This window comes from Bufo bufo, chromosome 1 (assembly GCF_905171765.1).
Source record: "Bufo bufo chromosome 1, aBufBuf1.1, whole genome shotgun sequence".
NCBI lineage: Eukaryota > Metazoa > Chordata > Amphibia > Anura > Bufonidae > Bufo > Bufo bufo.
In genome coordinates this window covers 217192124-217219305 of record NC_053389.1, presented here as the reverse complement: position 1 = coordinate 217219305, position 27182 = coordinate 217192124, and the positions used below count along the sequence as shown (strand labels likewise).

Genomic DNA, 27182 nt, shown 5'->3' with positions numbered 1-27182 from the left:
CTCGAAGGGCGAGAATCTCGTAGATGCCTGGGGCACTTCTCGCACTGCGAACAATACGTACGGCAGCAACAGGTCCCAATCCTTTCCGTCTTTGGCTACGGTTCTTTTGAGCATAGTTTTTAAGGTTTTGTTAAAGCGCTCCACCAGTCTGTCGGTTTGAGGATAGTATACGGACGTGTGTATCCGTTTAACCCCTAAAAACTTGCAGAGCTCCCTCGTCACCTTAGACATGAAGGGGGTCCCCTGGTCGGTCAGGATTTCTTTCGGAATCCCCACCCTTGCGAACATACCCATGAGTTCTTTAGCTATGAGCTTAGCCGAAGTATGACGTAGTGAGATCGCTTCAGGATACCTGGTGGCATAGTCTAGGACCACCAAGATATGCTGGTGCCCTCTGGCTGACTTGTTTATGGGGCCTACCAGATCCATCCCTATTCTTTCGAAGGGGACCTCGATGATGGGCATGGGTACTAGGGGACTGCGATAGTGGGGCTGGGGGCTCGTCATCTGACACATTGGACAGGATTGGCAAAACCTTTTGACCTCCTCATAAACCCTGGGCCAATAGAACCTTTGCAGAATGCGCTCTTGTTTTTTTTTTACGCCCAAATGTCCTCCCAGCACGTGGGAGTGGGCCAAGTCCAGTACCATACGGCGGTATGGCTGGGGTACCACTAGCTGCTCCACTACCTCCTGCTGCACCTTGTCCACCCTGTACAGTAGGTCCTGGTTAAATGCCAGATGGGGAAACACTGAGTCGGCCCCTGGGTGCTGAGCCACCCCATTTACCACTGTCACCCCTTCCCTCGCCCGCAATAATGTCGGATCCTGGAGCTGGGCGGTCCCGAACGTGTCACGGGATACCTTCAGGTCCTGGATGGACGGGGTTTCCACGGATTCACCTGCCAACACCTCTAGGGGAAACCTATCGGGATGACACTCTACAGGTGATGTGGTGACCCCTACGGCTGGTATCCCCGCATCAGGATCTTCGGGCACTGGGCCTGATTGTCGTTCGTCCCTAAGGGAAGGCATATCGCTCTTCCATAGAGTCCAGAACAAAGGAAAATCCCTTCCCAGTATGGCGGCATAAGGGATTTGGCGTCCCACTCCGATGACATGCTGCACCTCTCGGCCCAACACGGACATGGTAACCCTGGCAGTGGGGTACTCCCGGCGGTCCCCATGGATACAGACAATGTACAGGGTTTGCTTCTCTGGGAGTGTCTTAGACACTAAGGACTCATGCACGAGGGTCACCAGGCTCCCAGAGTCCAGCAAAGCATTAATCTGATGCCCATCGACCAAGACTTGGCACAGGGGCGGCATATCGGCGGCTGGTTATTCGCGGTACATACAGGCCGGGCAAAGAAAGAGGACCGGCGAGTGAGCCCGCAGTCCATGGGTTCAGGTGTTTGACAGTTCGCTGCCCTATGTCCCAGGCTGTGGCAGTGCCAACATTGAATCCCCGTGGTCCCTCCCCGGTCTCTCTTCTCCGGAGTAGGACTAACCTTCCCCCCCCCCCTCGCCTTTGTGGTTGGGTCCCTTTTTCCGGATCCGTAGCCTGAGAGGGAGCCTGACGGGTTTCCCGTGCCTGCGTTGAGTCCCGCACCAAGTCCTGGGTTGCCACATACCTCTCGACTAGGCTTACTAACTGATCCAGGTTGCCGGGGTCTCCCTGACCAACCCAGCGCTGAATGGCCCTTGGCAGTGTCCGCACGAAACGATGTACCAGGTCATATGCCTGAGACCAGACGGGTCTGGACTCAGAAAAGGCCCACCGATGTACTCTCTGCGCCCGCACATAGGTAGTAACCCCCAAGCGCGCCATCACCTCAGCCTTCAGCTTCCCATAGTCCAGTGCATCTTCCCTGCTGAGGTCGAAGAACGCTTTTTAGGCGTCTCCGACTAGGAATGGCGCCACCACTTCAGCCCACTGTCCCGACGGCAAGTTCTCCTGTTCCACGGTCCTCTCGAACACCATCAGGAAGGCCTCTACATCGTCCTCCGGAGCCATTTTCCTTAATGCTGAACGGACTTTATCCCTGGGAGCCGACGGCGATGGAATCACTGCCGGTGGGGTCTCTCGCTGGGACGCACGCAGAGCCTCTTGCATAAACGCCATTAGCTGTACCAGCAAAGTGTTTGTTTGTTGCTGTTGTGCATTGCTCTGCACCAACTGCTTAACCAGCTCCTCCATTTTGTCCGGGACGACCAAGCTGGCTGGTTTAATGTATGACATGCAGCCGTGCACCACCCGGATAAATATTCTTGGCCAGCCTCACTGCAGTATGCCCACTGCAAGCCACTAATTGTGGGGCTCCACTCTGGTAGGCAGTGGTAGCGAGTGCAGTATAGAAGCAACACAGACTGGTCTTGGTGTAAAACACGATGCTTTGTTTATTCACACGGTGCATACAAGTGAAAGGCGGTGCAGTTCATAGGGAGGGTGGTCACACACAACAGCAAAATAATAGCTCAATCACAGCAAGTCCCTGAATGGGCCCCAAACCTGCTGCAGGCTACTTGAGGCCTGTTACCATCACATAAAGCGAAATCTATTTAAAGCCAGGAGTAATGTCACCTTTTTCTCCTTGGTGAAGTAAGTCCCTGGGTCCGGCTCCTAGCCACGGAACACGGATCCCTCCTGGCTTCAGCTGCGGGTTCCCGCACAGTCCTCTACAGGCCTCAGCACACAGCCCAGCTCACCTCCACCTCTCACTCTCACAGCCAGAGAACAAAAACCTCCACATTGCACACCACACCCTTGTTGCTGGTCGGGTTTTAACCCTTCCCTGCAAAACCTGGCCTGGACCGTGGGGAGACAGGCACCCACCCGCATCTCTGCCTGCTCCCAGTAAGAGACGGCCCGGATCCGCTGTGTTAACAGCATTACCGCTGCAAAATGCACTTTTACAGCTCTTATTCCACAGGGGCCAGGACCCCCGGTGGCACGTACCTCCCGTCTACCACCACCCCAGGTACTCTCCTACACTGGGTACATGTGATCATTGGGGAGCAGAGGCTTGTGTTAGGTAGGTTTGTGACTGAGTATACTCCGGAGTACAATTTTTTATTTTTTTTTGTAAATGGTATGATTGAGAAATGCTAGTTGGCTGATGCAGTTCAGACTGCTCGGGGTCTTTACTCATAGCCACATTAGGCTAACCACCAGTATAAGGGCTCATGCCCATGAATGTAAGGGCTCCGTGCCCATGCTGTGGACCGCAAATTGCAGTCCGCAATGCACAGGCACCGACCACGTGGCAGCCGCATGAGGACTGCGGACCCATTCACTTGAATGGGGTCCGCGATCCGCATCCGAAGGTCCCAACGCAAAAAAGTAGTGCATGCACTACTTTTTTTGCGGTGTTGAGGCACGGCCAGAAACTCCATGGAAGCACTCCGTAGTGCTTCCATGGGGTTCCGATCCGTGCTTCCGCACCGCATCTCCGGATTTGAGGACCCATTCAAGTGAATGGGTCCGCATCTGTGATGCGGAATGCACACGGCTAGTGACCCGTGTATTGCGGAACCGCCGTATGTGGTCTGCAGCACGGGCACGGAGCCCTTACGTTCGTGGGCATGAGCCCTAAGGGAGGATGGCTGAGAATACCTAGTGTTTTTAGTTCAGTGTGATTATTTACTTGTTGTATTAGTGATAATTACACATTATTTTGAGGTTTTGGTTTCTTACTTTCTACCTCCAGGGCCCAGAGAGGACTGGGAACTTAAAGTGGCCCTGGAAAAAAAAAACTAAAAGTGGCCCTATTTTGTAGTGGGGCACAAATTGACACAAGGCAGGGTCAACACAAGAAGGTGGAGCCAGAAATACCATAATGCTGCACATTATCCCACCCCCGCAGAGCCAAATTCCACAATGCATCACAAAATACTACCCCAGTAGCACAAAATGCCTCCCTGAAAATTGCCCCAGCTGCCACTTTCTGCCCTTCTACTCCAGTTGCTTTAGGATGGCAATACAGTTGGTGTCAGGAGGGGAGCGACAGATCATTACTTTCCATGGCTGGTGGGAATGAGGAAGACTCTGGTGGCCCCATAGGCAGAGAAGTTTCCCTGTATGGTCTATGGCCAGTCTGCCCTTGTCTACCTCTATTTCATTGTTTTTGTCTACGAAGAGTTTTCTCTTCTTCAACTGATGGGAAAAAACTGGGAGTTTTAGTTTTGTTTTGAACTTGGCAAACACCAGAATAATAGACTGTTTCAAATCTGGTAAAATAGGTATAAAAATTGTATAGAAATTATAGACCATGGGCTGGTACCTGATATAGTTCATGGTGTGTAGTGATAGACTGAGCAAAACTTCTAGTTTTTAATCATGTGAGAGAGACCTATGTCCTTCGTGGGGGATAGGACAATATTAGGGAGCAATAATGCTTAATCCCTTATATCACTAGTGGAAGGATGGGTCCTTATGATTTCTGAATAAATCATATTTGAGTAGATCAGGATGATAAGGCAGGTACAGTTGCAAGAAAAAGTATGTGAACCCTTTGGAATGATATGGATTTCTGCACAAATTGGTCATAAAATGTGATCTGATCTTCATCTAAGTCACAACAATAGACAATCACAGTCTGCTTAAACTAATAACACACAAAGAATTAAATGTTACCATGTTTTTATTGAACACACCATGTAAACATTCACAGTGCAGGTGGAAAAAGTATGTGAACCCCTAGACTAATGACATCTCCAAGAGCTAATTGGAGTGAGGTGTCAGTCAACTGGAGTCCAATCAATGAGATGAGATTGGAGGTGTTGGTTACAGCTGCCCTGCCCTATAAAAAACACACACCAGTTCTGGGTTTGCTTTTCACAAGAAGCATTGCCTGATGTGAATGATGCCTCGCACAAAAGAGCTCTCAGAAGACCTGCAATTAAGAATTGTTGACTTGCATAAAGCTGGAAAGGGTTATAAAAGTATCTCCAAAAGCCTTGCTGTTCATCAGTCCACGGTAAGACAAGTTGTCTATAAATGGAGAAAGTTCAGCTCTGCTGCTACTCTCCCTAGGAGTGGCCATCCTGTAAAGATGACTGCAAGAGCACAGCGGAGACTGCTCAATGAGGTGAAGAAGAATCCTAGAGTGTCAGCTAAAGACTTACAAAAGTCTCTGGCATATGCTAACATCCGTGTTAGCGAATCTACGATACGTAAAACACTAAACAAGAATGTATTTCATGGGAGGATACCACAGAGGAAGCCACTGCTGTCCAAAAAAAACATTGCTGCACATTTACAGTTTGCACAAGAGCACCTGGATGTTCCACAGCAGTCCTGGCAAAATATTCTGTGGACAGATGAAACCAAAGTTGAGTTGTTTAGAAGAAACACACAACATTATGTGTGGAGAAAAAGAGGCACAGCACACCAACATCAAAACCTCATCCCAACTGTGAAGTATGGTGGTGGGGGCTGCTTTTCTGCGTCAGGGCCTGGACGGATTGCTATCATCGAAGGAAAAATGAATTCCCAAGTTTATCAAGACATTTTGCAGGAGACCTTAAGGCTATCTGTCCACCAGCTGAAGCTCAATAGAAGATGGATGTTGCAACAGGACAACGACCCAAAGCATAGAAGAAAATCAACAACAGAATGACTTAAACAGAAGAAAATACGCCTTCTGGAGTGGCCCAGTCAGAGTCCTGACCTCAACCTGATTGAGATTCTGTGGCATGACCTCAAGAAAGTGATTCACACCAGACATCCCAAGAATATTGCTGAACTGAAACAGTTCTGTAAAGAGAAATGGTCAAGAATTACTCCTGACCGTTGTGCACGTCTGATCTGCAACTACAGGAAATGTTTGGTTGAAGTTATTGCTGCCAAAGGAGGTTCAACCAGTTATTTAATCCAAGGGTTCACAAACTTTTTCCACCTGCACTGTGAATGTTTACATGGTGTGTTCAATAAATACATGGTAACATTTAATTCTTTGTGTGTTATTAGTTTAAGCAGACTGTGATTGTCTATTGTTGTGACTTAGAGGAAGATCAGATCCCATTTTATGAAAATTTGTGCAGAAATCCATATCATTCCAAAGGGTTCACATACTTTTTCTTGCAACTGTATAAATGTATGCACATCTGCTTTATCACTGCTCGATTTACCAAGGTACTATATATATATATATATATATATATATATATATATATATACAGTCAGGTCCATAAATATTGGGACATCGACACAATTCTAACATTTTTGGTTCTATACACCACCACAATGGATTTGAAATGAAACGAACAAGATGTGCTTTAACTGCAGACGCTTACAGTCAATTACAGCGTGAAGTCTGGAACGCATAGACATCACCAGACGCTGGATTTCATCCCTGGTGATGCTCTGCTAGGCCTCTACTGCAACTGTCTTCAGTTCCTGCTTGTTCCTGGGGCATTTTCCCTTCAGTTTTGTCTTCAGCAAGTGAAATGCATGCTCAATCGGATTCAGGTCAGGCGATTGACTTAGCCATTGCATAACATTCCACTTCTTTCCCTTAAAAACTCTTTGGTTGCTTTTGCAGTATGCTTTGGGTCATTGTCCATCTGCAGTGTGAAGTACCGTCCAATGAGTTCTGAAGCATTTGGCTGAATATGAGCAGATAATATTGCCCGAAACACTTCAGAATTCATCTTGCTGCTTTTGTCAGTAGTCACATCATCAATAAATACAAGAGAACCAGTTCCATTGGCAGCCATACATGCCCACGCCATGACACTACCACCACCATGCTTCACTGATGAGGTGGTATGCTTAGGATCATGAGCAGTTCCTTTCCTTCTCCATACTCTTTACTTCCCATCACTCTGGTACAAGTTGATCTTGGTCTCATCTGTCCATAGGATGTTGTTCCAGAACTGTGAAGGCTTTTTTAGATGTCGTTTGGCAAACTCTAATCTGGCCTACCTGTTTTTGAGGCTCCCCAATGGTTTACATCTTGTGGTGAACCCTCTGTATTCACTCTGGTGAAGTCTTCTCTTGATTGTTGACTTTGACACACATACACCTACCTCCTGGAGAGTGTTCTTGATCTGGCCAACTGTTGTGAAGGGTGTTTTCTTCACCAGGGAAAGAATTCTTCGGTCATCCACCACAGTTGTTTTCCGTGGTCTTTCGGGTCTTTTGGTGTTACTGAGCTCACCGGTTCGTTCCTTCCTTTTAAGAATGTTCCAATCAGTTGTTCTGGCCACGCCTAATGTTTTTGCTATTTCTCTGATGGGTTTGTTTTGTTTTTTCAGCCTAATGATGGCTTGCTTCACTGTCTGATAGTGACAGCTCTTTGGATCTCATCTTGAGAGTTGACAGCAACAGATTCCAAATGCAAATAGCACACTTGAAATTAACTCTGGACCTTTTATCTGCTCATTGTAATTGGGATAATGAGGGAATAACACACACCTGGCCATGGAACAGCTGAGAAGCCAATTGTCCCATTACTTTTGGTTCCTTAACAAGTGGGAGGCACAAATGCAAACTGTTGTAATTCCTGCACCGTTCACCTGATTTGGATGTAAATACCCTCAAATTAAAGCTGACAGTCTGCAGTTAAAGCACATCTTGTTTGTTTCATTTCAAATCCATTGTGGTGGTGTATAGAGCCAAAAATGTTAGAATTGTGTCGAGGTCCCAATATTTATGGACCTGACTGTGTGTGTATGTATATATGTGTATATATATATATATATATATATATATATATATATATATATATTTACATCCATTATAGCATCAAATTACACAGTGCATTGTCTAATGAAAACCTGTGCCTAATAATCCAAATGGTTAATGGCATCTGATGATGCAGCAAAGTTTTGTTCACAACCACTTTCCACTGAAATGTCTTCTGGGTCTACAGAACGTAGAGATGCCTCATGCACTCTTGTAACCGTACACTCCTCTGAGACTCTGTACAGGTACAATATATTATAGCTCCTTCCACATTTTGAGTAACTTTCATGTTGATTGACCAAATAACCAGAATGATTTAAAAGAGGAGATAACAGGTTGCTGCTCATTCTTCTTCAAAACAGTATTTTTCATTTTGTGAGTTCTTTTATTCTTGTAGAATTTTAGATCCTGGGAAGGCTGGACCTTCACTGTAAACGACTATGATTTATAAAAGCTAAATTCATATCCTATTAGCGTCTGTGACCAAGTAAAATGTATACACTGATCACTAGTAGTATAGTATATTTATATTAGTAAATTCTTTCCATTACTTCAGCTCTCTAGAGGAGACAGCATGGTGATGGCTATTATAAGAAGACGGCAATAGCACCCTAATTTTGTAATATCATACACTCTCGTTGTGTACATTAGGCTCCAGGATGATCTTAGAGGCCTTATTCATACATTTTTCATGTCTGTGTGTTTTCCCTTTTAACAATGGACAGTAAATGGATCGGTACAAGTCAATGATTCTATTCACGCATCTGTTTTTCTTTAGTTTTTTTCATATGTCCCTTGCGAGAAACTCAATGCATGCCCTATTTTGGTCCATTTCTGCAGACCAGATTTGCCTGTTACAGTCTTCAGGGGTGTGAAAAATGTATGTCACAGAAAATCGGATGGCAAATGAGCGTAAAAAAACAGACACAAGGATGGATGCAAAATGATCGTTTTTTATGGACACAAATCAGATACATTTGTGTAAATACGGAATAAGTTGAAATAATTTGTAGGTCTATTATACTTGCACAGTTGGTCATATGCAACTGTAACCTTTTCATGTTCAACTGTTTAGAAAGATCTCAGTAGACATCAGTTCAGTTGCCATCTGCAAGATTTTTGGCATCAGGGTAGCCGTCTGTATAGTGATAAAGATAGAAAAAGAATGTAATGTTTGACTTGCTGCACTGGTTAACTCTTTCTCCTCTTCAATAAGTCAGGGACTTAAAAAAGTTAGAACATTTGCACCAAGGGTAAGTGAATAATTATATACAGAGTTACAATATTAGTTGGTTCCAGGACAACCATTGTATGTTGAAACCATTGTAACTTTTTAAATCAGTTCCAAAGTCCCTATATGTCATTCTGTCATTCAAGATAAGGAAAAATTAGGATTGAAGAAAAATAAGCAGATAAAACAAGTCCTTAGATATAACAGTCAAGAATAGCTGCTAACTAGCAAATACAGCTATTTTACCAGAGAAGTGGCCATGTTGATTGGTTGGGTCTGAGTCTTAGACATTGTATGTTGATTGTAGTTTCAATTTGATGGGTTAGAAAAGACCATTGTATGTTGAAAGGCTTGAAAATATTGTATCCTGGGGCAGCATTGTATTGGCAGATTAACCCCTTCAGGCAAATTCACATACATGTACGTGAGGGAATGCGGCTTCTTGCTGGTAGCCAGGCCCCTGCTGCATCCACCGGCATCTCTGTATGTGGTCATGCCGGCTGAATAACCTTTTAACATGCCGCGTTCAGCGCTGACCAGGGCACGTGCAGGGTTTACAGAGGGAGGGGACTCCCTCTGACTCAATCACCTCCCCATGCTGCGCTGACAGGGGGCCTGTACAATGTATTGTACTGAATTGAAACAGGGATCAAACCTGAAAAGGTAAAGTCTCACAGTGGGACAAAATAAAAAGTTTAAAAGGTGTATTTTTTTTAATAATAAAAAAATTAAAAGTTTCAAGTAAAAAAACAACTAAAAACCTCACCATAAAATAGTGTTAAAAAAATAATAAAAAAGAATATAAAACAGATATATTAGGTATCGCTGCATCCGTAACGACGTGCTATAGAAAAATGTTGCATAATCTACCACAAAAAAATGAAAACTGAGCAAAAAATGCCATTTGTCACCTTACATCACAAAAAGTGTAATTCCAAGCGATCAAAAAGACATAAAAATAGTACCAATAAAACCGTCATCTCTTTCCGCAAAAAATTAGCCCCTATATAAGACAAAATGGAGACACTAAAAGATGATATTTTTTGTTCGTTAAAAATTAGCCCCTACACAATACAATCACCCAAAAGATAAAAAAAAATATGGCTTTCAGAAAATAGAAACACTAAAAGATGACATATTAGGTATTGCCGCATCCATAATGACATGCTCTATAAAAATATCACATGATCTACCTCCTCAGGTGAACACCGTAAAGAAAAAAAAGTTTGCAAAAAATTAAATTTTTTTGTCATCTTCATCACAAAAAGTGTCATTCCAAGCTAACAAAAAGTCATACACACCCTAAAATGGTACCCATCAAACAGTCATCTCTTCCCACAAAAAATGAAGACTATCTCCCTAAAGGTAAAAAAAATATGTCTTTCAGATAATGGAGACACTAAAACATGTTTGTTTTTTCCTCACAAAAATGCTTTTATAGTGTAAAACTGAAATACATTTTCAAAAAGTAGACATATTAGGTATTGCCACATCCGTAACAACCTGCTCTATAAAAATATCACATGACCTAACCCCTCAGGTGAACATCGTAAAAAAATAAAAACTGTACCAAAAATGCTATTTTTTATCACCATACATCACAAAAAGTGTAGTTCTAAGCGATCAAAAATACATATGTACCCCAATATAGTACCAATCAAGGTGTCATCTCTTTCTGCAAAAAATGATCCCCTACATAGGACAAATTCCCAAACTATAAAAAAATATGGCTTTCAGAAAATAGAGACACTAAAACATGATTTTTTTTAAAAACTGAAATACATAAAAAAGTTGACATATTGGGTATCGCCACATCCGTAACAACCTGCTCTATAAAAATTTTACATGATCTAACCCCTAAGGTGAATTCCATAAATTTTTTGGTCCTTTTTCCACATAAAGTGTAATATTGAGTGAGATTTTTTTTCCACAAATGCTTTTATTGTATAAAACTGAAATAAAAATTTTAAAAATTGACATATTAGGTTTTGCTATGTCCGTAATGACCTGCTCTATAAAGATATGACATGATCTACCCCCTCAGGTAAATGCTGTTAAAAAAAAAAAAAACTGTGCTAAAATAGCCATTTTTTAGTCACATTGCCCTAAAAAAGTGTCATATTGAATGATCAAAAAAATCATATGTACCAAAAAATTGCACCAATAATAATGTCAGCTCTTCCTGCAAAAAAAGCCGAAACAACAACAAAAATACACATATTTTGTATTGTTATGTTCGTATCTACCTGCTCTAAAAAAAACACACATGATCTATCTTGTCAGAAGAACTCCATAAAAAAAAAAAAAAGTTTGCCATTTTTTGGTTCCCTTGCCTCACAAAAAGTGTAATATCAAGCATTAAAAAATCATATGTAATCCAAAATGGTACCAACAAAAATGTGACCTCATCCCGTAGTTTATAAAATGGGGTCACTTTTTGGGAATTTCTACTCTAGGGGTGCATAAGGGGGTCTTCAAATGTTACATGGCAACTTAAAATTATCCCAGCGGCATCTGCCCTCCAAAATCCATATGGCGCTCCTTTCCCTCTGCCCCCTGCCGGGTGCCCATACAGCAGTTTACCACCACATGTGGGGTGTTTCTGTAAACTACAGAATCAGAGTAATAAATATTGAGGTTTTTTTTTGGCTGTTAACCTTTGCTGTGTTACACTGAAAAATAGATTAAAATGGAAAATCTGCAAAAAAAAGTGAAAGTTTGACATTTCTCCTCCATTTTCCTTTTATTCTTGTGGAACACCTAAAGGGTTAACACAGTTTGTAAAATCAGTTTTGAATAACTTGAAGGGGTTAGTTTCTAAAATGAGGTCATTTATGGGTGGTTTCTATTATGTAAGCACCACAAAGTGACTTAATAACTGAACTGGTCCTTAAAAGTGGGTTTTGGAAATTTTCTTAAAAATTTTAAGAATTGCTTCTAAAATTCTTAGTCTTTTAACGTCCTAAAAAAATAAAATGACATTTACAGAATTATGCCAACATGAAGAAGACATCTGGAAAATGTACAGTAACAACTATTTTATGAGTTATCACAATCTGCTTTAAAAGCAGACATTCAAATTTCAAAGATTGTGAATTTTTCCAAATTTTCAGTAAATTTTGGAATTTTTTATAAATAAATGTGAAACATATTGACTCAAATTTACCACTAACATGAAGCACAATATGTCACGTGAAAACAATCTCAGAATCGTTTATATAAGTGAAAGCGTTCCAGAGTTATTACCACATAAAGGGAAACATGTCAGATTTGCAAAATAGACATATATGGTGAAAACTAGCTTGGTCTTGAAGGGGTTAAGGAAACCATGGGTCCTGAACCATTTCTATAACTCTGCTGCCCCACTTCCCCAGTGCCATCCTGTTATACTGTGTCTATAGTCGACACCACTTTTCTGTGTTACTATTGACAACTTTTACTATTACCTTGTCAAAAAGCTGTTTTCCTAAACACAAAAAGTGTCCCGTCATCGCTAACAGTATCAGACTGTGTAAGGACAAATCTTTTTGACCTGGGGTATGGTAATGCCCAGTTGTCAATGAGGCCTAGGCGAGACGCTTTATAGAATACAAGTATTTACTAAAATACATCTGAATTGCTGCCAGCTCCTCTGTAAAGTCAGTGACTCACAGGTGACATTTTCTCAGAATGTGTTCTAAACTATTACAGTCCCCAGACAGAGCCAATGAATAAATTAGGACCCCACCTCATACACGTGCACAGCTGCTCACGCTCCTCTGTGGAGCCACCTTGCTGCTGTCAATCTGGCATCAGGGCCTTAACACATACAGTACGGAATGGAGGCTGAACGGAGGCAAACTGATGCATTCTGAACGGATCCTTATCCATTCAGAATGCATTGGGGCGGAACTGATCAGTTTTGAACCATTTGTGAGAGCCCTGAAACGGATCTCACAAACGGAATTCAAAACGCCAGTGTGAAAGTAACATCCTCTGTGCAGGTCCTGCACACATTTGCACCAGTGATCATTGCAGAAAGCAGTTTTTTCATGGTTTTAGTAGCAGTTTTCTTCAAAAACATGACAAAATTGCAATGTCCTTCATTGCAGAAAGCAGCTTTGTGGATTTTTTTTTGTTATGATTTGTTGTAAAATTTAAACTGAAACCTCATCAAATCCATTGGCACTTTGGTGCAGCGATGGACTGCACGGGAGCCTCAGCTGCCCAAACCACCCACAGTGTGATATACATCAATGCCCTCACTAAACTGAATGAGCATTAATTGTTCTTCTAACTAATAAAAAAAGACAGGATGAGACGAGCATCAAGCAAAGGCAGCAGAAGGTATATGTGTAATCTAGCTGGCTCCAAACGAGACTGTGTTTCTGTGGCTGTGACAGTAAAGATGGATTAGGGGGCTACGGCTTCTGCAATCTGGTGCCTGCAACCTTTCAGTTCTAGCACATCTGGCTTTTGCAGTCTGATTTTATCTGATATGTTTCTATACATAGAGGAAGAAATGTGGTGACATTAGGTTATCTGGTATTGCTGTCATATTAAAATGAAATTGTAGACAATGTTGATACAAGGCACTTCCTAATGTATTGTCATTGTCCATATTGCCTCCTGCTTGCACGCTACAGGAGAAGGCGCCGGCTGGATTGTCGGGTAACCCCTGGATCTGAGCAGTGTATAATTGAAAAGCCCCAAAGATCAAAATGTCTAACTTCATAGCTTTTTCTGATACTCTCACTTTTCCCCCCCAAAAAAATGGACATGAGGAGGTGGGCTGTGGGCAGGAGTCCAACTCATTTAACAACATAAGACGTGCGCCTCTTAATAAATTGGTCAGATCATCCGTTGAGTTTCTACTAACACTGGTGTGGGAAACACTGATCTTTAGTAAATAACCCCTATTGTATAATAAATTTGCCCTTATGACATTGGCTTTATTGTCAGGACTTTGTGTCTTCTTTTGTTTAGACTTGAAGATTCTGTAGTATTAACGATGTCACAGTGAATCAGCAATTTTATTATATAAGAAAATCGAATAACAGCAAGATGGCGAAAAGCGCAGAAGTGAAGATTGCTGTTTTTGGCCGTGCTGGAGTTGGCAAATCTGGTGAGTATGCATATTTTCTGTACTGGTGCATATTGTATATGTGGGATGGCGTCTCCTCCATTATACTATTTATTTATTTTTTGTCTGCTACATTTTGGGTTAATTCACACACTCTGCTTTTTGTTGCTGTGTTGTTGTTTTTTTAGCCATTTTCAGTTATATTTATATATGATATATTTTTTTACATAATCCAGACGTAAATACAGAAGAAATATAGATGTACATGGATCAAAGTAGGAGTCTGCTTGTTTTTCAGGCTCTATTTCTATCAGTAACAAGGATAAAACTTGGGAGAAACATTTTGGATGAGTAAACAATATATATATATATAATGCTTATGATTTTACACAGTACAAATAGTATTGTCAGAATATGTGAAATGGATTGGCAGTAGTGTTGGGCAAGCATGCTCGGCCGAACACCAGTTCGGCTCGAGCGCGATGCTTGAGTCAGTGTATTTAAATCTAATTTAGCCTCTATTTCTGAAAAGTTTCTGGCAGGATTCAAACTCACAACCTTCTACATTACAGCCCAGAATGTTAACCACTACACTATACAGCTGCATGGCCAGTTACCTAAAAAAAAAAAAAAAAAAAAAAAAAAAAAAGAGACTTCTGCTGTATAGGAATACTTGCTGTATAAGTATTCCTATACAGCAGAAATCTCATATTTTTTTATTTTTTAATAACTGGCCATGCAGCTCTATGGTGTAGTGGTTAAGATTCTTGGCTGTAATGTAGAAGGTTGTGAGTTTGAATCCCACCTGAAACTTTTCAGGAATAGAAGCTAAATTAGATTTAAATACACTGGGGTGTCCCCAAGCACTGATTCCATATATGGACATAGCTATATATGGAGTCAGAGCAGGGACTGCTAAGCCGAACTAGAGTCCCGACACCCTCCCCACTTCAGAGCAGGGGGTGCCTGGTTTAATGCTTAGGTTCTCCCATTGACTTCCATTGTGCTCGGGTGTAGAGCACCTGAGCATTGGGAAGTGTTCTACTCGAGCACTTTGGTGCTCGACCAACACTAATTGGCAGTAAACAGTGAAATAGAGAAATAGAACTGATAATAAAAATCCAGCACCGCGTCTCGATAAAACAGTTCTTTATTGGTCACCTCTTAGAAAGATCCATAAAGTGCGAATTCACATGCTACGTGTTTCAGACGAAAGCAGGTCGTCCTTAATCAAGGCATGCCATGTAATCCATATTGGACCATTTCTGGAGCGCCTTCTCTGTGTACTGCCACATTTTCCCAGGATTTGGACCTTGCAAAGTAGTTCAGTGGTGAACTGTATAACTTTTCCTCATCTTGGTTAATTTTTATGTGGTTCTCCAGTGAAATAGAAAACACCTGCACAGGAAGAGACAGGGTCACTGTTACAGGCTTGCAAATAGTGTAAGTTCTTTTAGTCAAGCCAAATTCTAGTGTGTTTAGACTTAAGCACAAGACTATAGATAAGAAATTCAGCCAACCTTTTTGCTATTAATGTATGCAAGTTATTTAGAACAAGAGACTGATTTCCAGAGGCAGGAAAGGCTAGTCTAGCAATAATCAACATTTGCCTTGATACAAAATATTAGACCTGGCTCGAGGTTAAGAATGGTTCCCTGCATTGTTGTGGCCCTGGGTTGAAATCCAAGCAAGGGCAACATCTGCATAGAGGGTTCTCTGGGTTCCTCCAAAAATAATAATGATAGGTTAAGTTGGAATTTAAATGGTAAGCCCCAATGGGAACAGGTATTGTTATGAGTAGAGTTGAGCGGACACCTGGATGTTCGGGTTCAACGAGTTCGGCCGAACTTGAAAAAAAAGTTCGGGTTCAGAACCCGAACTTGACCCGAACTTGGCCCTGAACCCGAACCCCATTGAAGTCAATGGGGACCCAAACTTGTGGGCACTAAAATGGCTCTAAAATAGTCCTGGAAAGGGCTAGAGTGCTGCAAAAGGCATCAAAATGTGCTTAAGAGCATGGCAACTGTTCTGAAAACAAATGTGGATAGGGAAATGACTTCAAATAACTTAAAGTACAGAAAAATTTAAAATAACAATCTGGATCTAGGAGTAGGACGTTGAGGAGGCGGTGGATGGGTGGATGTGGCGGTGTAGGTTGACGTGGCGGTGTAGGTGGAAGCGGCGGTGAAGGAGGAATAGGTAGCCAACACTGATTTGTGTTATTTTTTTATTTTTAAATTGGGGTATCCCCCAAAATATTGGGACATATAACAAAATAAAACAAAGAATAAGTGCACTTGAGTACAAGAATAGATAGTTGAGGCTGGTATAAATGTCTATTCTGCACAAGGTACGGACAAGTCCTGTGGGATCCATGCCTGGTTCATTTTAATAAATGTAAGCTTGTCTACATTGGCTGCGGCCTGTGATAATGCTCTCTGCCGTGCTAAACACACGTTCACACTATACACTGGCTGCAGGGCAGGTTAGCACCTCCAAGGCTGACAAAGCTTTTCCACATTTTGGCCATGCTAACCCTGCCTTCTCAGGTGCTGGCGGTGCCCCAGCTGCATTGGCGACCTCTTCCTCCTCCTCTGCCTTCGCCCTGTGCTTCCACTGTGCCCCCGCTGTCAGGCGGGAATGCCATCAGCAGCGTGTGCTTATAGTCGCGCATCTTCCGATCAGTAACAGATGTTTTCACTAAATTTAGTTTCCTGTCAGCAATGCAGAGCAGGGGTTCATTCATAGCAAAAGGGGGTTCATGTCACCCAGCAATAGAACAGAGGATTTTGAGAGATTTAGGCCCCTTTCACCCAGGCACAGCAAGGGTTCATTCACGGCAAAAGGGGGTTCATGTCACCCAGCCATAGAACAGGATTTTGAGAGATTTTGGCCCCTGTCACCTAAGCACAGCAGGGGTTCATTCACGGCAAAAGGGGGTTCATGTCACCCAGCAATAGAACAGAGGATTTTGAGAGATTTAGGCCCATGTCACCCAGGCACAGCAGGGGTTCATTCTCGGCAAAAGTGGGTTCTTGTCACCCAGCAATAGAACAGAGGATTTTGAGAGATTTAGGCCCCTGTCATCCAGGCACAGCAGGGGTTCATTCACGGCAAAAGGGGTTCATGTCACCCAGCAATCAAACAGAGGATTTTGAGAGATTTAGGCCCCTGTCACCCAGGCACAGCAGGGATTCATTCACGGCAAAAGGGGGTCCATGTCACCCGGCAATAGAACAGAGGATTTTGAGAGATTTAGGCCCCTGTCACCCAGGCACAGCAGTGATTCATTCACGGCAAAAGGGGGTTCATGTCACCCAGCAATAGAACAGAGGATTTTGAGAGAGATTTTGGCCCCTGTCACCTAGGCACAGCAGGGGTTCATTCACGGCAAAAGGGGGTTCATGTCACCCAACAATATAACAGAGGATTTTGAGAGATTTTGGTCCCTGTCACCCAGGCACAGCAGGGGTTCATTCACGGCAAAAGGGGTTCATGTCACCCAGCAATCAAACAGAGGATTTTGAGAGATTTAGGCCCCTGTCACCCAGGCACAGCAGGGATTCAATCACGGCAAAAGGGGGTTCATGTCACCCAGCAATCAAACAGAGGATTTTGAGAGATTTAGGCCCCTGTCACCCAGGCACAGCAGGGATTCATTCACGGCAAAAGGGGGTTCATGTCACCCGGCAATAGAACAGAGGATTTTGAGAGATTTAGGCCCCTGACACCCAGGCACAGCAGGGGTTCATTCACGGCAAAAGGGGGTTCTTGTCACCCAGCAATAGAACTGAGGATTTTGAGAGATTTAGGCCCATGTCACCCAGGCACAGCAGGGGTTCATTCACGGCAAAAGTGGGTTCTTGTCACACAGCAAGAGAACAGAGGATTTTGAGAGATTTAGGCCCCTGTCACCCAGACTCAGCAGGGGTTTATTCACGGCAAAAGGGGGTTCATGTCACCCAGCAATAGAACAGAGGATTTTGAGAGATTTAGGCCCATGTCACCCAGGCACAGCAGGGGTTTGTATACACCAAAAATGGTAAAATGTCACCCGACAATTGAAAATAAGAATTTTTTCAATTTAGGGCACTAAAATTGGCACTTTTTTTCATTAAAATGGCTCTAAAATAGTCCTTGAAAAGGCTAGAGAGATGTAAAAGGTAGTAAAATGTGCTTAAGAGCATGGCAACTGCTCTGCAAACAAATGTGGATAGGGAAATAACTTAAAATAAAATAACAAAAAATTACAAGGTTGAGGAGGCTGTGAATGTGGTGTTGTAGGTGGAGGCAGCAATGGAGGAGGAGGAGGTAGCCAACAATGTTTATTTTTTATTTTTTATTGGGGTAGGTAGCCCCCAAAAAATTGGGACAAATAAAAAAAACAAAACAAAGAATCATTGCACTTGACTTGAGTATACTAATGTATGTTTGATGGTGGTATAAATGTCTATTCTGCACAAGGTACAGACAAGTCTTGTGGGATCCAAGCCTGGTTCATTTTAATGAACGTGAGCTTGTCCACGTTGGCTGTGGACAGGCGGCTGCGCTTGTCTGTGATGACGCCCCCTGCCGTGCTAAACACACGTTCAGATAATACACTGGCTGCAGGGCAGGCCAGCACCTCCAAGGCGTAAAGGGCAAGCTTAGGCCATGTGCCCAATTTAGAGACCCAGAAGTATAAGGGGGCAGACCCGTCATTCAGTACGTGTAGGCGTGTGCACACATACTGCTCCACCATGTTGGTGAAATGCTGCCTCCTGCTAAGACGTTCCATATCAGCTGGTGGTGCTGGTTGTTGTGGCGTGCTGATAAAGCTTTTCCACATTTCGGCCATGCTAACCCTGCCTTCTGAGGTGCTGGCGGTGCCCCAGCTGCGTTGGCAACCTCTTCCTCTGCCTTCCTCGAACCCACCCTCGGAGCCACTTGGGAATGACTGGCCGGAAACCCTACGAAATGATCCCTCTTCCTCCTCCTCCACCTGTGCCACATCCTCTTCCATCATCGCCCGAAGCGTTTTTAAAGGAGGCATAGAAGTGGGATAGTAACGCTGAGAACGGCGTTATCGGCACTGGCCATGTTGGTGGAGTATTCGAAACAGCGCAACAAGGAACACAGGTCTCGCATGGACGCCCAGTCATTGGTGGTGAAGTGGTGCTGTTCCGCCGAGCGACTCACGTGTGCGTGCTGCAGCTGAAACTCCACTATCGCCTGCTGCTGCTCGCACAGTCTGGCCAGCATGTGCAAGGTGGAGTTCCACGTTGTGGGCACGTCGCATATGAGGCGGTGAGCGGGAAGGCCGAAGTTACGCTACAGCGCTGACAGGCGAGCAGCAGCAGGGTGAGAACGCCGAAAGCGCGCACAGACGGCCCGCACTTTATGCAGCAGCTCTGACATGTTGGGGTAATTTTTAAGGAATCTCTGCACCACCAAATTCAGCACATGCGCCAGGCAAGGGATGTGCGTCAAACCGGCTAGTCCCAGAGCTGCTACGAGATTTCGCCCATTATCGCACACCACCAGGCCGGGCTTAAGGCTGACTGGCACAAACCACTCATCGGTCTGTTGTTCAAGGCCCGTCCACAGCTCCTGTGCGGTGTGGGGTTTGTCCCCCAAACAGATAAGTTTTAAAACTGCCTGCTGTCGTTTACTCCTGGCTGTGCTGGAGTTGGTGGTGAAGGTGTTACGCTGACCGGATGAGGAGCTGGTAGAGGATGAGGAAGCAGAGTAGGAGGAGGAAGCAACAGGAGGCAAACTGAAGCGCCCTGCAATCCTCGGTGGTGGAAGGACATGCGCCAAACTGCTATCCGTCTCAGGCCCAGCCGCCACTGAATTTACCCAGTGTGCTGTTATGGAGATATAACGGCCCTGACCGTGCTTACTGGTCCACGTATCCGTAGTCAGGTGCACCTTGTCACAGATGGCGTTGCGCATTGCGCACCTGATTTTGTTCCCTACTTGGTTGTGAAGGGAAGGGATGGCTCGCCTTGAAAAGTAGTGGCAGCTGGGCACGACGTACTGTGGGACAGCCACCGCCATAAGGCCTTTAAAACTATCCGTCTCCACCAGACGGAATGACAGTATTTCAAAGGCAAGTAATTTAGAAATGCTGGCATTCAGGGCTAGGGATCGCGGGTGGGTAGGGGGGTACTTCCTCTTCCTCTCCAGCGTTTGGGATATGGAGAGCTGAACGCTTCTGTGGGACATTGTGGAGATGCTTGGTGACCCAGGTGTTGGTGTTGCTGGCAGATCCTCTGTTTGTGGGGTGCCAGGTGGCACTATCACTCCAGAGGTGGATGAAGAGGCCGCGACTGCAGCAGAAGAGGAAGCAGGAGGAGCCAGAGACCTTTCTTGGTTTTTGAGGTGTCTGCTCCACTGCAGCTCGTGCTTTGCACTTAAATGCCTGGTCATGCAGGTTGTGCTCAGGTTGAGAACGTTTATGCCTCGCTTGAGGCTCTGATTGCACAGCGTGCAAACCACTCGTGTCTTGTCGTCAGCACATTGTCTGAAGAACTGCCATGCCAGGGAACTCCTTGGAGCTGGCTTTGGTGTGCTTGGTCCCTTGCTGCGTTGGGCAGTAGGAGGCGTACTGTCTAGAGGACGGCCGCTCCGCTTTTGCACCCTGCTCCCTTTTCTGCTGTGCTGGTGGCTCTGTGTGACCACCGCCTCTTCCTCCGAACTACATCAGTCACTCATATGACCTTGATTCCATGTGGGGTCGAGGACCTCATCGTCCTCCACATCATCTTCCACCCAGTCTTCACCCCTGACTTCCTTGTCAGTCTGCACACTTTCGAAAGCCCCAGCAGTTGGCACCTGTGTTTCGTCATCATCCGAGACGTGCTGCGATGGTCCTCCCATGTACTCATCTTGAAAAGTAAGTGGTTGGGCATCGGTGCACTCAATCTCTTCCACTTCTGGGGCAGGGCTAGGTGGATGGCCCTGGGAAACCCTGCTACCAGTCATCAAAAAGCAGAAGAGACTGCTGCATGACTTGGGGCTCAGACTGCTTTGCTAATTTGCAAGGGGGTGAGGTGAAAGACCGATGGACATCGGCTGCAGGTGCCAACTGTGGTCTTTCAGCAGGAGACTGGGTGGGAGACAATGTGAAGGAACTGGATCCACTGTCAGCAACCCAATCTACTATCGCTTGTACTTGTTCAGGCCTCACCATTCGTAGAGCAGCATTAGGCCCGACCAAATACCGCTGCAGGTTTTGTCGCCTACTCGCACCTGAGGAAGGGGTTTTACTTGTGCGTGTAGCTGGCACAGATCGACCACGTCCTCTCCCTGCAACAGGAGCTCCACCAGCAGCACCACGACCTGGGCCACGTCCCTTATTTGACGTTCTACTCATATTTTTTGAATTTAGGATCTTGCCCTAAATGGGTGTTTAATTAATAGTAGAAAAGAACGACAATATGTAAAGGGTGTATCTCACACGGCCTGAACCAGACTAGACCTCAATTAAAGATTTCTTTGCACAAAAAGGCTGTATTTCAAATGGCTGTGTTTCAAATGCCTAATTCAAACCCCTGTATGTATAGGGAGGATCACACACGCCCTGAACCAGTGTAGGCCTGCAGTAAATATATCTTTGCACAAAGTGGCTGTATTTCAAATGGCTGTATTTCAAATGCCTAATTCAAACCCCTGTATGTAGGGGGGTATCTCACACGCCCTGAACCAGTGTAGGCCTGAAGTAAATATATCTTTGCACAAAAAAGCTGTATTTCAAATGGCTGTATTTCAAATGCCTAATTCAAACCCCTGTATGTAGAGGGGGTATCTTACAGGGCCTGAACCAGTGTAGGCCTGAATTCAATATTGGTGCACCAAATGGCGGTATTTAAAATCTCTGAATGTAACCCAAATGTATTAAGGGTGTATCTCACAATAACATCTGGATCAAAGGCTGCCAACTAAATTTTTTGTGCCCAAATGAGTGTTTGTTTAAAAACTGAATTTGACAGCAGTATATAAGCCTGTAAATTCACACGTGCTGATGCTGCAAGGCCTGAAAATAGTGTTTTTTGTCAAGAGTGTGTTTTTTCAAACCCCAGAAAATGATGGGTGTATTTCTACCTTAAATTGCACACTGACTAATACAGATGTTGTAGATTGCCAAAAAAGTCTTTTTTTGCTAACAGAATATGAAAGCTGTATATATTAATCTTGAATTTAACACTTGCAGATCTAGAAAATACAGTTTTTTGACAACGGAGCGAGGCGCAGACGTAGCGCAGTGGAAATTGACTTAGGGGGAAGTGTGAAGAACAGGAAAGGGTTAAGTTTAGTAGTCTGGGAGGAGTGTTGTATGGGAGGGTTTAGGGGCGATGCGGCAGGTTAACGGGCTGTATATATTCTGGAGTAGGGGTGGGGGCGGCACCAGTGGCTGTTTTCTGTATCTGAGCAAGTTGTCAATAAGTGGGTAGTGAATCTTCAGGTTAGTGCAGGGATATGGCGTCGTTGGATGATTTGTTAGTGGCGGTTCTGACTGGCTGCAGAGAAGTTTGCAGGCTGCTTTGGAGGCTCCTAGGGCACGGCTCCCCGGGTACGGCGACTTTTAAGGAGCCCCCCTAGGGACCCTCCGCTGCCGTCGGCTGGGGTTGCAGGTGTTACTGCCAGCCAGCGCAGCGGGAGGAATCCTGTCCCACGTCGCGTGTCTGCAGGAGAGGTACGGGGTAGCGCCCGTATTCGGTCTCCTTCTCGGCGGGGGAGCGGGGGGTCCCAGAGCAGTGCGGAATGTCAGAGCAGGGTGCGAGCTGGCGGCCGAGGCATTCCAGACTGGGAGGACGGCGGGAGTTGCGGCGGGGGAGTGAGAGAAGATGCGGCCCCATTTACCTCTGGGGGGGCCTTGCAGCGGGCGGGTCATCCAGGACGAGGCGGGTAGCGTCGCGGTCGGTGCATCCTGGCCGGCGGCAAGCTTCTGTGAGACAGCGGCAGTGTGAGGTTTCCGGGACAGCGCCACCTGCTGGGCAGTTCAGTGGTTCAGGCAGAGGTCACCTGAGTAGTGCGTTGGCTGCGGGCCTGGACTTAGCTCCGCCCCCAGTGCAGCTGGAGGAAGAAGTGGCAGTGAGGTGCCAGGATGCGGCTCACGGTTGTCAGGCCGGGGAGCTGGGATTGGCAGAAGCAGAGTATGGAGGCGATCGGGGACGGCGGCTACCTGGTGGTGGGCCCATCAACGTTGAATCATCGGCATTACAACCCCGTCATACGGATCTTGGCGGTGGGTTCATGGCGGACCAGTCTTTGGAAGAAGGAGAAGTCAGCCAGGAGGCGTGGGAAGTCGAGGGCAGGCTGGAGGATGAAGACGGCGCATGTCTATCAACGTCCAGGACATCGGCTGGGTCGTCGCTGAGAGGAGCAACGGTGCGGACGGCGGCTACTGGGAGGATGCCCCAGGGACAGCCAGGTGAGAGGACGTTGTGTCAGGCTCCTGTTATGGGGGTTGGGGGTGTACAGTTGGGGGAGGAAGGTCTAGCACAGGAATTGTCGGGTATTGTCTCCTGCTGCAGTGTGGGCTTCTGCGTCGGCAGCTCGGGCAGAGGAGCGGTTGAGTGCGGTTGGCATGGGGGGCACTTCTGCCGTTGGGGCGGGTTCGTCAGTGGTAGAAGTGGCCGGGAGCAGGGGTAGTAGAGTAAATGTTGGGGAGGAGGTCAGGCTGGCAGATCCCGCGAAAGGGGAGGTTTACGTATGCTTTGAGGGGCCCCTTGGGGCTCATTTGAAGGTTGAGGTCAGGGAAAAGATTTGGAAGGACGAGTATGTAGAGATATTCTCGTTGCTTCCGTTAGACAAGTTTCAATTGGATAGGGTGAAGCCAGACGAGAGCAAAAAAGAGGAGGAAGAGAAGCGGCGGTATAGGCTGATTCCGCGAACTTTTTAAAATTGGCTGCAGGCGTTTGCTATTCTTGCAAGTGTGGTGGGTGAAAAGGCACCTGAACACTGTTCTGCCCTTTTTTGCTATATGGATACCATAGGGGAGGCATATCGGACGTATGGGGGGGTGGCGTGGCTCAGGTACGACAAGCAGTTTCGCCAGAGGAAAGCGGTCAGGCCTAGCATACGTTGGGATCATAAAGACATCGGCCTTTGGATGCGGTTGATGACGGCTCTGAAAGGGGTTAATCAGCCCTTTCGGGGTGCGGCCGGGGGTTCCTCGGCGTCAGATGCAACCAGTGGGAATAGAAAGGGATGCTGCTGGCAATTCAACGAAGGATACTGCAAGTATCTTTACGATTGCCACTTCAAGCATGAGTGCTCAGGTTGCGGCGGTGCCCACAGCTTGGCGAGGTGTTTCAAGCGCGGTAGAGGGAGGGGATACGAGGTTACACAGAAGAGCGGTGACCCCAGTGAGGGTGGACGTGATGGAGCCGTTTCAAAGGAACTACCCAAATAGGGAGGCAGCGGATTTATTGTTGGCAGGGTTTCGGGATGGATTTAGGATCCCGTGTGCTGCAGTGGGGTCGGGGGTTGCTGCGCATAATTTGTCCTCTGCATTGCAACGTCCGGAGGTGGTATCTGATAAGATTGCAAAAGAGGTGGCGGCAGGGAGGGTAGCGGGCCCCTTTGTCGAGTGTCCTTTGCATGATTTATGGGTTTCGCCTTTGGGGTTGGTCCCGAAGAAGGAACCTAATAAATTTGGGCTCATTCATAATCTGTCTTATCCGGCTGGGTGCTCTGTGAATGATGGTATCGATGATGATTTATGTTCTGTGTCATATATGTCGTTTGATGAGGCGGTTTGGTGGGTGTGTCGGGAGGGGAAATTGTTAGCTAAGATGGATATTGAGGCTGCGTTTCGCTTGTTGCCGATTCATCCAGATAGTTTTCATTTGCTTGGTTTTAAATGGGATGGGCAGTTCTTTGTTGATTGTTGTTTACCAATGGGATGTGCTATCTCGTGTTCGTTGTTTGAAACGTTTAGTTAGTTTTTGGAATGGGTAGTGAGGCAAGAGGCGGGATGGAGTTCGGTGTTGCATTACCTTGACGATTTTTTGTTTTTGGGTCGAGGGTATGTTCGGTTTTTCTGCGCACTATGGAACGGGTGGCTGCAATGTTTGGGGTGCCGCTGGCGCCAGAGAAAACGGAAGGGCCGTCTACGTCAGTGAAATTTTTGGGGATTGTGATTGATAGCGTAGCGATGGAGTGTAGGTTGCCTTTGGATAAAATAGTCGATTTGAGTAGCGAGGTGGTTTTCTTGCGTAAGGCGAAGAAAGTGCAGTTTCGTCGTGTGCAATCCGTTTTGGGAAAATTGAATTTTGCCTGTAGGATTTTGCCTATGGGGCGGGTTTTTGTAGGCGCTTGGCCATCGCCACCGCAGGGGTGAGGGCCCCTTTTCATTTTGCGTGCAGATTTGGAAGTGTAGGAGCGTTTTTTGAGTGAATTTAACGGACGTTCGGTATGGATGGAGGCGCCCGTTTCTGGTGTGGAATTTGGAATTGTTTACAGATGCGTCGGGTTTGTGTGGATACGGCGCCTTCTGTCAGGGGCAATGGAGTACGGGTACTTGGCTGGAGGACTGGAGGGTTGCCGGCTTACTTGGAAACTTAGCTTTGTTAGAGTTGTTCCCTATTGTTTTGGCTACCGAGTTATGGGGGGATTTGTTGAGGAATAAACGTGTGCGTTTTTGTTGTGACAATTTAGGGGTGGTGCAAGCAGTTAATAGTCAGTCGGCTAACTCGCACCCAGTGGGGCGGCTGCTTCGGCACTTGGTTCTTAACGGTTTGAAGTTGAATGCTTGTTTTGTGGCGGTGCATGTACCTGGTGTTGATAATTCCATTGCTGATGCTCTTTCTCGTTTCCAGTGGGATTGTTTTCGCAGATTGGTGCCGGGCGCGGACGCGACAGGTCTGCCGTGTCCTCAGTGGCTCTGGAGCGTGGCCTTGGGGTCTCCTTAGATCTGATTCAGCGGTCCGTGAGTAGCAGTACGTGGTCGGCTTATTCTTCTGTGTGGTCTCAGTGGTAACGTTTAGTGGAGCAGGTGGGGGGTTGTGAGGTAGTTGAGGATTTTCATTCGTTACTGGTTTATTTTTTGGGAATGTCTTTTAGTGCGGGTGTGTCTTTTTCGGTGGCGTCAAAAAGGGTAGCGGCAGTAGCTTTCTGGTTGCGGCTGCGTGGTTTGGCGGATGTGTCAAGAAGTATTTTGGTGCGACAGGCTTTGAAGGGGTATCGTCGCAGTGTGGTGAAGAAGGACACTCGGCGTCCAGTTTCTTTTCAGGTTTTGCAGACGTTGTGGGATCGGGTGGGAATTGTGTGTAAGTCATGGTATGAGGTGTGTTTGTTTCGAGCGGCGTTTTCTTTGGCTTTCTTTGGTGCTTTTCGGGTTTCTGAGCTTGTGGCTAGGAGTGCGGGGTGGTGGTTTGTTGCGTGATGATGTATGTTTTTGCAAAGATGGATTGCGATGTGTATTGCGTAGGTTGAAAACTGACCAGGTGGGTAGAGGGGCATGCATTTTGTTACGGCCTTTGCTGGGGTCGGTGTTGTGCCCAGTTCGGTGTTTGGAGGAATTTTTTACGCTTTGGCCGTGTGTGGGGCTTCTTTGTTGGTACATCAGGATGGTTCGGCTTTGTCTCGCTTCCAGTTTGTTGCGGTCTTTAGAAGATGTTTAACAGCAGCGGGTTATCCAGCAAGTGAGTTTGCATCTCATTCCTTCCATATAGGCGCGGCGACTGAGGCTGCCAGATGGGGTCTGGGTGAGGATGCCATTATGCGGATTGGCCGGTGGGAGTCGGCGTGTTTTCGTTCGTATATTCGTCTTCATATGTTGTAAGGGCTGTTTCATGATGGGTGGTGCTGTCTGTTTGTTATTTGTTTAATGGAATGCAGAGGCCAAAGTTTATATTGTTTGTTTGCAGGGTAACCTTCATGTCTGGCGTGGATTTTCGGTCACTCTTACTGGGGAGCGTTGCGAGCCGATGTGCGAAGAAATGGACAGCAGTTAGGTTTCCAGCCGAATGAGTTGCAGGTCCGGTGGATAGGTTTGCGGGGCATTTTGTGGGGGCGAGTGCTACCTGAATTCCATGCGTATGCTTCCTTGGATAGGCACCCTGACATTGTGGTCTTGCATGTGGTTGGTAACGATTTAGGAGTACGCCGTTCGAGGGATGTGATACGTGACATTAAATTGGACCTTTTGCGATTGAGTGAGTTTCCGGATCTGCTGGTCGTTTGGTCAGACGTGGTGGCGAGGAGGTCGT

General features: G+C 45.8%; 1 protein-coding gene across 3 annotated transcripts in view; it reads left to right on the top strand.

The window, feature by feature from the left end:
- The window catches only part of RERG (RAS like estrogen regulated growth inhibitor), an 81327-nt gene that overhangs the window by 9784 nt on the left and 44361 nt on the right, over positions 1-27182 (top strand). For all 3 annotated transcript variants that reach the window (XM_040435100.1, XM_040435083.1, XM_040435091.1), the window contains exon 2: positions 13887-14025. In XM_040435100.1, the coding sequence (XP_040291034.1) occupies positions 13965-14025 (61 nt within the window). In that variant the 5' untranslated portion in view covers positions 13887-13964. The remainder of the gene's footprint in view (positions 1-13886; positions 14026-27182) is intronic.